This window comes from Carcharhinus amblyrhynchos, chromosome 2 (assembly GCF_965287045.1).
Source record: "Carcharhinus amblyrhynchos chromosome 2, sCarAmb.v2.hapA, whole genome shotgun sequence".
Classification (NCBI taxonomy): Eukaryota; Metazoa; Chordata; class Chondrichthyes; order Carcharhiniformes; family Carcharhinidae; genus Carcharhinus; species Carcharhinus amblyrhynchos.
Window position 1 is genome coordinate 60566392 of NC_137325.1, and position 12203 is coordinate 60578594.

Consider the following 12203-nt stretch of genomic DNA (forward strand, 5'->3'; position numbering starts at 1 on the left):
TAACCCTCTTTGTGCATATTCCATCTGTGTTTTGTTTATTATCTGGGTGTGTCACTTGTAGGTTATTAATACAGGGCAGTATTGGAGTATGAGAGTCTGTCCTCAAAAGATAATCTAAGTTAATGTCTGAATCCAGAATTCAATTTTGGTTGACATGGACCAGTTTGGCTGAATATTTTATGTAAAGATGGTTCATTTACATTAAAGAAAAGAGCAACAAGGTTGATTCTGTTTCTAAAGGGAATGTGCCATTAACAAACTAGAAAAGCCCACAATCTAGAAAAAGGTAGATAAAGAGCAAATGAACTTTATCTGATAATTACCGTTTCAAGGATAAGTATAGGTTAGTTCGAAGTAGAACCTAGGACATCAATGAATATTGTTCTAAATTTGCTTTCCAGATACTAGAAAAGATCTTTTTTCAATGAAATATTTGTAACCCATAAACTAAGGTAATCACAACAAAAATACCAAGATGTATTGTTTTAGTAAAGTAATCTTAGTTGAAAGGCCTTTTCTCATCCCAATTTTCTCATTTCATACAAGTGTGCCTCATAGCAGAGAATGCTGGATGGGAAAATAACGGGGGGTGGTTTGTGCCTCCCTGGGGGTTGAAGCCAGCAAGAGGAATCCATGGCATTATACAGTTTTGCACAATTGAGAATAGTTATGTTGTGCATGTGCCCTATTCAAAAGTGAAAGGGAATGAGGAAAAATCATTATTAACAGGTATCTGTTGATAAAACCATTGCAGCACATTGCCTCAAGATATTCCAATTGCTGTCATCATTCTCTAACTCAACTCAAATAGTTATACACAAGCTGTTTATTTTGGTTGAACTGGACAAACACAGCTTCTATGTACCGTCTAACTGTTTCCAGAGCAGAGATTTGAATCCCAAGTGCATTTCATCACTGAAACAGCACATTTCCACTTCTACAAGATCACCCTTATTGCCTTGTATCTCTTTTTCTCTGTCTCTGTGTCTCTCTCTTCAGGTACCATGCCGTAAGAGGGCATTGTCACCAATAGACTTCCACATGTTCATTGTTATTCTTGACAAAGTATTGCAGTGGTTTGGCATTGCCTTTCTGCTGACTAGGAAACTCTCCTGCTCTTACTATCTCCTTTAGGTATTTTAGGCCAGCTGCTGACCAGCTAATGAATGCAGCTTCAAGTGAAGGACTTGAACCTGGAGCTTATGGTTTGAAGGTAGGGATGCTAACATACAAACGTACAAATTAGCAGCAGGAGTAGGCCATACAGGCCTGTTTCATCATTCAATGTGATTATGGTTGATCTAATTGCAACCTCAACCCCACATTCCTGCCTGGCCCCTTTCACCCACTTGTTAATCAAAAATCCATCTAGATCTATACTTAAAATAGGAAAGATTCAGCTTCTACTCCTTCTGCAGAATAGAGTTCCAGAGACTCATGACCCTCTTAAGAGAGCAAAATTCTCCTCATCTCCATTTTAAATGAGCAACACTTTATTTTTAGACAACGATCCTAGTTCTAGATTCTCGACAAAAAAAAACATTGTCTCCTCATCTACCCTGTCAATACCCCTCAGGATCTTAAAGTTACGATCAGGTCACTTCTCACTCTATAAATTCTAAACCTAACCTCTTCAGCCTTTCCTGCTAAGACAACCCGTCCATTCCTTTCTAGTAAACTTTCTCTGAACTGCAGTCTTCCACCATTCAGATAATATGCTTTTTTTATTCTTCTTGCCAAAATGAATAATTACATTATACTGCATTTGCCAGATTTTTGCCCACTCTTTAACTGTATCCCTCTATAGCCTCCTTACTTCCTCATCACAATTTACTTTTCTACCTACCTTTGTATCATCAGCAAATTTAGCAACCATACTTTCAGTCCCTTCGTCCAAGTAATTTATATAAGTTGTAAAATATTGAGGCCCCAGCACTGATTCCTGTGGCACACCATTTGTCATACTGTTATATTTTTGTAATACTTTTATATTTTCCCAAATTAGTACCCTTGTCCCTTACTTTTTTCTACATTTGAGTGTACTACATCTTGTCTCTACTCTTTGGTATATCACTGTGTCACAAAACAATTTGCCTCTTACACTATTGCCTTTGGAAACATTCATATTTTTGCTTGCTCAAGACTCAACTTCTTGAACTATGTCCACATTGATCTCCAGAAACCCTCCTTACACAAACTTCAAAGCTTTGGCACATTCACTCTGTGCCATGCTAATCCTATTGCCCATCCTAATCTCCTTGGAATGTTGGGAGATTGGGTGCAAATAGATATCAAAATTAAAACCTTTGTCATTTTAAAATCACACTTTGTCCTTTCCGCATCAACAGATCTGAATTCCAGCCCACAGCTCATAATTAACAGACCTTGATGTCCCATTCTGCCATTTCTCACTTGGTGGCAAAACTTTTAACTATCCAGGTGTTACGTTTGGAATTACAATCCCTTTTCAACACTCTGTAGCCACCAGTATAATCTTCACTTGTATTCTTAACACCAGTGACATTTTATGGTAATGTTAAAACAATTAACTATGTGAAAATGAAAAGAATGATTGGGGAATAACATTTTTGTAGAAAATGAAATGATTTGTTTTGAGTGTGTGCAATAATTAAATGAACAGAAATAGTTAAAGGAAAAGCATGGTCAGTGTATCCAAGTTGCTCTAAATCCTGTAAAAAAAATAAGGTTACAACTGAAGTACATCTAGTAACAAAATATCCCACACCAGCAATTAGATCACAGTAGATGTCTTTATAACAAAAGTTCTTTGTGTCATATAAAATATGAAAGTTAAATCTTCCTGTACAATTTTATTACTTATTAGGAATATCTGTTTAAAAGATGATTTTTGGTCTAGTTCGAGATTTTAGCTGCAATTTTCCAGTCATTCATGCCAGTAGGATATCTCAGTTCTGCTGACAGCATATCGCTGCTGCAGATTTCCCAGTGGCAAGGGATACATTCAACAGGAAACCCCATTGAAAAGGCAGGAGTAGAAGATCCTGCCGCCACAGGCCAATGGTGAGTCATCTCCGCCATTATGAAATATGCAGAGGGTTGCACGGAAAACCCCTTCCATAGTGCTGAGAAGTAGCAGAGCTGGCAAAACAGGATTGGCAGGATCTAGATGTATAATTCACACAATGTGGGATATCCATAGTCGGAGGGTGTTAAAGGGGAGGAACATGGAGATAGGCTTAGAGAAAAAATCCAGAGTATGTGGCCCAGGTTGATGAATTGGCAGAACAATCATTTTGACGAGTGACTGAGATAAAATGAGAATGCCCAAGAAGGCTCAAATACAGGAAGCAAAATACAGGACCATCTTGACCCAATATTAGAGATTCCATGACCTCAAATCCATGCTGATTTGGCAATGCCAAGTCATCTAGGTGACGGCGACTTTAGTTTCAATTTGAACTGTTTGGAAAAAAACTAAAACTCCGTTGTGTTTCTTTCAAAGGACTGCCTTATTTCTTTCTTTCTCTCTCATTTAATAAAACATGATACACAACTATATCTCTGCAGTCATTGATGCAGGATAGATTGGATAAACTGAGGCTGTTCTCGTTAGTGAAGGGGAGGTTCATAGAAATCCTTTAATGCAGAAGGAGGCCACTAAGCGCAGCAAGCCTTTTACCAACTCTCCAACAGAGCATTTTACCCAGAGCCACCCCTGCCCTAGCCCTGGAACTCCAAGCACTTACCCCGTTAATCTCCCTAATCTACACATCTTCAGACACTAAGTGACAGTTTAGATTTTGGATTGTGGGAGGGAATTGGAGCACCCAGAGGAAACCAACACAGACATGGGAGACGTGGCAGATTCCACACAGTCACCCAAGGCTGGAATCGAATCCGGATCCCTGATGCTGAAGCAGCTGTGCTAACCGCTGTGCCAGTGTGCCTGGTGAATTGATAAAGGTATTTAAGTTCATGAGGGTGGAGACCCAGAGGACACTGATTTTTAAGGTGATTAGCAAAGGTGGTAAAATGATGAAAAATGTTGTTAGCTTAGAGAATAGCGAAGACTGATTCAGTCGAGCTATTCATAAGAGAATTCGATAAATACCCGAACAAAGATTTTGCAGAGCTACAGGGAAAGGCTGTTAGAGGTAAGATGTACTCAGTTCATCAGATGGCTACCAAAGTCACCTTCTGTGCTATAATCGTTCTATGATTCTGAACTGCAATAAAAGGATAGAGCACAATTCAAAGTCAATTGTAGAACAGACAACAAAGGCAAATTTAGTGTTAATGACCAGAAGCATTTCATGCACAGAAGTATTGATGCTTATAAAAATTTTCAGCATTGGATAGTGACAGCGACACTTATGGTACCATTCAAGATGTTTTGTAATAGCCCGAGCTTTCTCTGCAAGGACAAAAGAGTCACTGGCCTTCTCCATCTTTACTTCTCTTTGTGACTTTTTTATTTTCTTTTTCAACTTTATTATTTTCTACAGTCATTTTGCACAAGGATAAATAGTCTTCAGCTAATTCAATTCTCTCCACATTATGTTAAGAAATGGCTGAAGTCAATGGATACAGCAAAGGCTACTGGCCCTCAGAATTAATGTTTAAAACTCCACAACCAGCTGCTCCCCTAAGGCAAGCTGATTCAGTACAGCTACAGCACTGGCATCCATCAGACAATGTGGAAAATTGACCAGGTATGTCCTGTTCATAAAAAGCAAGACCAATCCAATCTGGCCATTTACCACTCTGTAATCACTGGCAAAATTATCAAGCGATACTTACTCAGAAATATTCTACTCAATGATGCCTAACTTGGGTATCCCCAGGGCTCCAGATCCCATTACAACCTTGTACAAAAATCAGGGAAAAAGCTGCATGGGGGCAGAGCGAAGGAAAATGTTTGTGATTGTTGCAGCTCGAGGACTTCATTGCAAGAGTTTCTCACAGCAGTGTATTTGACTTCAGCTGCTTCAATGATCTTCCATCCATTAATCGTAGAGGAGATGTTTGCTGATTGGTCAATGTGCAACACCACTCAGCTCCACAGAGATGGAAGCAACCCATGGCCACGTGCAGGAAGGCCTGGACAACAACATTCGCACTTGTATTAATAAGTAGCAAGTAACAGTCATGTCGGACAACAACCATCTCCAATAAGAGAGAATCTTAACAGTTTCTCAACATCATTACCATCACAAAATCATTGTCCTGCGGGGGGGAGGAGAAACATGTCCACTATCTGAAGGCACAAGTTAGGAGTGCAATCAATTACTCTCCATTTGCCTTGATGAATACAGTTCTAACAACACAAGTTGACATCTAGGTCAAAACAGCCTGGTTGATACAGCACCTTCCAAACATGCAAACTTTACCACCTAAACGGACAAAGGTGGCAGACACACGGGAACGCAACCATTTGCAAACTCCTTTTCAACTCTCAATATATGGCTGAACTTACTGCAATGTCAAGATAAAAGGGGGGCGGTTTAGAACGGAGTTGAGGAGGAACTTCTTCACTCAAAGGGTGGTGAATCTCTGGAATTCTCTGCCCGTTGAAGTGGTGGAGGCTGCCTCGCTAAATATTTTTAAGACGCGGGTTGATGGGTTTTTGATAGGAGAGGGGATTAAGGGTTATGGGGAGAGGGCGGGAAAGTGGAACTGAGCAGCGACAGATCAGCCATGATCTTATTGAATGGCGGGGCAGGCTCGGGGGGCTGGATGGCCTACTCCTGCTCCTATTTCTTATGTTCTTATGTCTGTATCTCCACAATATTTATATTTGGGTAGTTGTGTAATTGTCCTCCCATCATTCATGAATATGGCAAGATGGTAGATCTTTGATCTGACTTGTAAGTTTTTAGATTGCTTAGCTCTGCCTATCTCATGCACCTTCCACTGTTTAGCATACATGTAGTCCTGTGTTGTAGCTTCAGTAGTTTTGTGCCTCATTTTGAGCTGTGCTTGGTGCTGCTCCTGACATGTTGTCCTACACACTTCAGGAACCAGAGTTGGAACCCTGGTTTGATCATAACAGTGGAATGAAGGATATGCCAGACCATGAGGTTTCACGTTGCTCTCTTGCCTCTGATGACCCGCAGCACCTTCTGGATGTCCACTTTTGAGCTGCTAGATCAGTTCTGAATATTTCTCAGATGTAGCTTCTTGACATACTTGGCAGTGGAGAATGTCATCATTACTCATAGAGATTTCATTAAAATATAATGGTGGACGCATGAAATTATCTCACCATCTGCATGAGCAGTTAGAACTGTAGTAGATGTTAGTTGCCTTTCCAAAGTGGATAGCAAGCTTTTGAGTGTCATAACACCGAGGTTAAATACTGATGGTTGCAATCCTTCTTAATTTAGTCCTTTATATTCTTAACAGGTCTGATTAAATGAGTTTGTAGTCTCTTTTTCAAAGAAAACAAGTCCAACTTACCTGACCTTTTTTCTAAAGTAAATTCTCAATGTTTTATGAAATTATTATGGTACCCATGTATCAAGTTCTCAAGTATGATGTATTTCATCTCATTCAATGCTGTTGATTTTTCTTCAGAGTTAAAAATTTCAATAATAATGGGCTAATTCTGTTTTGCAGGTGGTGTGATAAATACCAGCAACAGAATGACTACTGGTCCATAATGCCAAGCAGTATGTCAGGTACTGAGTTAATGATCTGTGCATTTAATAAAAACCATTGACCAAGTCATTTTTACCCAGAATGTGAAGCTTTAGAATTTCTTGGTTGCCTCAATCTTCCCTTCCTCATACAATCCATGAGTTCATCCATTAGGAAGGTGGCAATAGAATGGATATAGGCCGTTGTGATGTGCATATTCATAATGCTAAATCAAAGACATGCAACTATTCCCATGTAAAATGGAGGAGTTGATTATTATGTGTACACTTGTTACGTGTTCAGTAACTTAGTTAACAGCAGTTAACATTGATTCAAAAGGGGCAGATTCTACCTAACCAACTAGATACTAGAGATCTTTGGGAGATACTAATATCCCAAATGGACTGCGGTAACCCTTAAAACATGTTGCACCTGGACTTCTGTTGGCATTTGGCAGAACTTAATATGAAAATTGTTTATTAAAGTTAGTATGATGGGAATTCATGCTAATTGTTGGGTTTAGATATTTAATACAAAATTGCTGTGGAACAGGAAACAATGGCGCTCATTAAGGAAATTATGCCAGAGGAGGGACAATAATGGATTGATTGCCCTAGAGGTCAGTGTTATAACCATTATCATTTCTGATTTACATCCACAGTTTGGTCATAGTATTGTCAACATATGGTTTCTAAGGTAGAAAGGCCAGTGCAATCAGAAGAGCAAATTAAAAAATTACAGAGGAAACAAAGTACAGTATAAACTGGACAACATATGTATGGGTGGAATAATATCCAATAAATTATTAATACAAACAGTTGCAAAGTACTACATGTTGGAAATAAAAATGGGCATTATGGGTCCTCTGAAGTAGAAATACCAAAATCCCATCTAATATGACTTTATTGCTCGTTCTGTAGTATTTCTGAATATACAACAAATTGTAAGCAGTGACTTGCATGAAATATTGGAGGCGGAGTGAGACACAAGACAAGTCAGGCCTAGTACTGACTTAGAAACGTACTGTTCTCAATACTTCTTGAATCTTGATGTTCTGCCTTTCTTCGCCTACATGAATCCCAAGATGATGCCTAATCACCTGCCCTAATCTTGCATAGGCATCAGTGGCTTCCATGTGGGATTGCCATGATATCCCATTTGATCACAAAGTACAAATTGGATTTGGGCATAACATAGCCACCAAAGTGCAGCCAATCCTGATTTGAATTTGGAAGCATGAAGTGGTAAAGGACAGAAAGACCCCATTTAGTTTATTGCCTTCTTCAGTAGAACTATCCAATTAATCCTACTCCCCTGCTCTTCCCCTTAGTCCTATAATTTTTTTTCTCTTTAAGTGTTTATCCACTTGTTTTTAATATTGAACAAAGCGCAGTATTTATTATTGGTTAAGTCACTGTGACATAACAATGTCAGAGACACCTTTTCTATTTTTAATGCTAATAAGCTTTGTATTCTGGAGTTGTTTCAGAGGTTAGAATTTCTTGGACACTAATTCTCTGTCCATGGTTTTAACTTGCCAGACTGTGTCCCTCATCAGAACCAAGAGTTCTACAGCTTCATTCTATGCAATTGTAGCTTTAGTTAGTCACAATAATTGTTTATTCAAAGTGGTGAGAATGTGGAACTCCCTGCCACTTTCATGATTTTAGATTTGCTGCTTTGGCTAATTTTTCATGATTTTATTCCTTTTGCATTTGAACAGCTGCTCTCCAGCCATTCATGCCTTATCAAGGCACATTTTTCTTTCTACTTTACCAATATGCTCCTTTTGATTTTTTTTACCACGAAACCTTTTGTCATTTAATCTCTCCTGCATTCCACCCTTTCACAGACCTTCACTTTTCTTCCTCCTCATCTGCCCTTTTCACTTGCTCAAAACCTATTATGTTCCTCTCCTTCTTCAAATACTCTGAAGTATTTTGCTTTTGAGCTAGAATAATTTTTTTGCTGTGTGGCTAGATGTTTGTTTAGGGTGGATTGTGATCACATCAGGATTTGTTTTTAGCCGTTTATCCAATAGATTTTGGTGGGGATATTAATGGAACTTGGATAGTAGCTTTCCAAGTTGGATTACTTACACATACTATTTGCCTTCAAAAAATATTGAAGGAGTGCACTTGTGAAAGAAGTAAATCCAGTTCCGGTTACAACAAGATGGAATTGTTATGTATGTTTTCAAAACAAAAGATGCAAGATAATATGAGAATACTTATGGAAAAGGCCAACACCACTGATCTTAAATAAGATCTGAGTTTATAATAATTGCCTTGAAATTTGTTTCATTTCCTGTCAGCATTTGGGTGACACTAAGTGCATGTATCACTCTTCAGCTAGACACAAGGAACGTACAGAAGCAACCTGTGATTTATTCTGCTCACTGCCATTCCCTTCCATCTCCAGTCATTTATTCCATAACTTTGTCCTCTCAGTTTTCCTGTTCACCCTCCACCTCCATCAATTTTTCACCCAAAGCAAGTTGAATTGTCTAACTTTCCCTCACTGCTGCCTAACATTTGTTACACAGCTCAAGTCAGCAAAAGCTGAACGAGAAAAGTCAGATTGCCATGGAACCATTCCACCTTTCCACATCAGCATACATTTTCACCTTCACAACCTTTTATTACTAGAGTTTAGTATAACCTGAACTCAAGGAAGAATCATAGAAGGAGCATCTTCTATGTTTGATATCCACCTGGTGAAATAATTCTACTTAATGTTAATAAATTTCCACTTTCAACATTATTTATACAGCTCAATTTTTACCTGAAAAGCTTTGGCATTATTGATTTAATTGCACACGCTGTCAGATTGTTAACTTCTTCTTTAGTTGGCTCGATCTTTGATCAAACTTCACACACAGCACTGATTGCTAATTAGTAACAAGAATGAATGTATTCAAATCAATTACTTTGGTTTTGATTTAACCTTTTGCATTGTAAGTGTCAAGTTCCTGGTTTGGATGGAAATTATGACAAAGGGCTAACAGGTTGAATTGTTTCCTGAGAGGTCTTAATAACTCTTGCATGCTGTGTTTCTGCCCATGCTGGGCGAGAACTCCTGCACAAGCAACACTTCACTTCCTGTGTAGATGTTATCCCAATGTGCACATGACCACTCAATCTACAGAAAACATACCTTCACCAGATATTATGTAGTCACCACGTTTGGTAATATTTAATGCATATTTGAATCCAGTTTGATGTCGGCCCACTGGGATGGAAAATGAATTTCTCTTCATACACATGTATGAGAGGTGTTAGGAAACCAATCGTAGTTTTACGGGATTAATATTTGCACGGGTAAGCATTAGAAATAAAGTATTGTTTTTGGTAGGCATAATTTAATTTAATGTGCCTGGAAGATAGTTAAATTTAACACTAAACAAGTGTTTGTCTGTATGCAGGGTGGTTTCAGTTCCAGAAGAGATATTATTGTGTTTAGAAAGCTATGTGTGAAGAATGATAGTTGCTTAGCAACTAGGGACTCTGTAACTTTCTTTGTTCTTTAGTTTTAGCTGAAAGCTAGAGGCCTTTGGTGACAGACAATGAAGCAGTAAACAGCTCTCTCTCAGCTCTGCTCGGGGAAACGAAAGATAAAATAGCTCTTTTAGCTTTGCTGGAAGAAAAATCCTACAAAGGGGTAATGGTTCATACAGCCAGTGCCAAAGCTCTAAAGAGTGATTCGTTAAGAAATTGGAGAAATTAAGAAAAATTTCCAGACCATCTGGAGTTAAAGGGAACAAAGAAGAAAAAGGGAAAGAGAACAGAATTTTGTTCATGGTCGCCGGACAAAGCTGAGAAGAAAACAATTGTTGCAGATACTTGAGAGGGGTTTTCTAAAAGTAATCCTAAAACTTGAAATGTCTTGTATCATCTATAATAAATTATAAAGTATTGACTAGATATCAAAATTGGTGTAACAGTGAAAACCTGAAAGGGATAATGCAAAATCCTGGCACAGATTTTCAGCCAAAAGTGGAGCTGAAGCTATGGTCAAATGGATCTTTTGGAAAATGTGAACTGGATTTTGGGATGTGGGTACTAAATGAATTGCTGCAGGAGGCGATTGTAAAGCGTATTTTGGGAGTGGAGTTTAGAAACTCATGGAGAAATCGCAAACACAAACTTTGTGTGCTGCTGAGACCATTGTAGCTTCAAATGGACTTTGTCATCCTTGTTAATCTTAAAACCTGTGTGTAGTGGTTAAGCTAAAGGAATATTGTACTATTTTTCATGCTTAATAAGTGTTTTTTTTCCTGTTAAAACTAATTAGCAGCCCATAACTCAGGTCCTCTATGTTTGATGAAAAAAACTTATGGTCTTTGAGCCAGGGTTCCATTCTGGGCCCTTCCTGTCTATTCACAACATCAGCTGAGATCATAACAATGTACAGCAGCTTCTGTTTAGATGTTAAAAATACAGGAGTGATAAGCTGATTTCCTATCTTCGTCATCAAAGCTATTAAGTACAAAATTTTAATACCACCTATATCAAGTGGTCAGTAAATCAATAAGAATTAGATGGATTACTCCTGGGGATAAACAAGTTTTATGACACCTATTGATTGATTGACTAGGAATGTCACATTTAATCATTTTTTTAATTTTTAACTTCAGCCACTTCTGTTGCCACGCTCATTAAAAGGTTTCAGGCTTAGTTGCTGCCATAAGTATAGTTCACTTGAATTTGCTGGAGTAGATTATTAAGGACCTTATCAACAGAACACTTAAATACTTAGCTGTTATTGTACTAACAGCATTGTTCAAAATCCTTTTCCTTATTTACTGCACTTCAATTTGAAATCTAGTCAAAGCAGCGTAATCAATTTTTTCCTCCTAGTACTGAACAGAGCTTCATTGGAATCCGATAGTTTCAATTTAATTTGTATGACAAACTCCACAATGTAAACACCCACCAAAGGTGATATTTTACAGCGTTATTCACAATGGAACCTAGCTTCTCCATAATGAAACTTTTGGTCCAAGCAGGAAATTAATGGACTGACCAAAAATTCTGAAGCATAGCCTCAGCAGTAGTTCCTTATGGCAAAACGATAGAAATCCCAAACCTTAGGGTGAACACTAGGATTGTTTTATCTGTCACTAAGATACTGTTGATTGACTTGAATGCTGTAGTAATCCCAAATTGTAAAACAGAAGGAAGGCCTCTTGTGTATGTGGCTGCATATTGCTAGATAACAATATTAATTTTTTTTATTCATTTGTGGGACATGGGCATTGTTGGCTAGCCAGCATTTATTACCCATCCCTAGTTGCCCTTGAACTGAGTGGCTTGCTAGGCCATTTCAGTAGGCAATTAAGGGTCAACCACATTGCTGTGGCTCTGGAATCATATGTAGGCTAGATCAGGTAAGGACGGCAGATTTCCTTCCCTAAAGGAGATTAGTGAACCAGATAGGTTTTCCAATAATCGACAGTGGTTTTCATGGTCGTCAGTAGACTCTTAATTCCAGATTTTATTTTTATTGAATTCAAATCCCACCATCTGTCTTGGCAGATCCCTGGTGCCTCGAACATTAACTGAGTTTCTGGATTAAGGGTC

At 38.4% G+C, this 12203-nt stretch overlaps 1 protein-coding gene across 6 annotated transcripts in view; it reads left to right on the top strand.

Annotated features, from left to right (window-relative positions):
* LOC145354872 (thyroid hormone receptor beta) overlaps positions 1 to 12203 on the top strand; it is a 194740-nt gene that overhangs the window by 111497 nt on the left and 71040 nt on the right. For 5 of the 6 annotated variants that reach the window (XM_080206443.1, XM_080206453.1, XM_080206482.1 and 2 more), the window contains one exon: positions 6601 to 6662. In XM_080206443.1, coding sequence (XP_080062569.1) covers positions 6644 to 6662 — 19 coding nt within the window. In that variant the 5' untranslated portion in view covers positions 6601 to 6643. Of the gene's footprint in view, positions 1 to 1163; positions 1214 to 6600; positions 6663 to 12203 lie in introns of those variants that run through there. The other variant, XM_080206473.1, reaches the window with a different exon arrangement.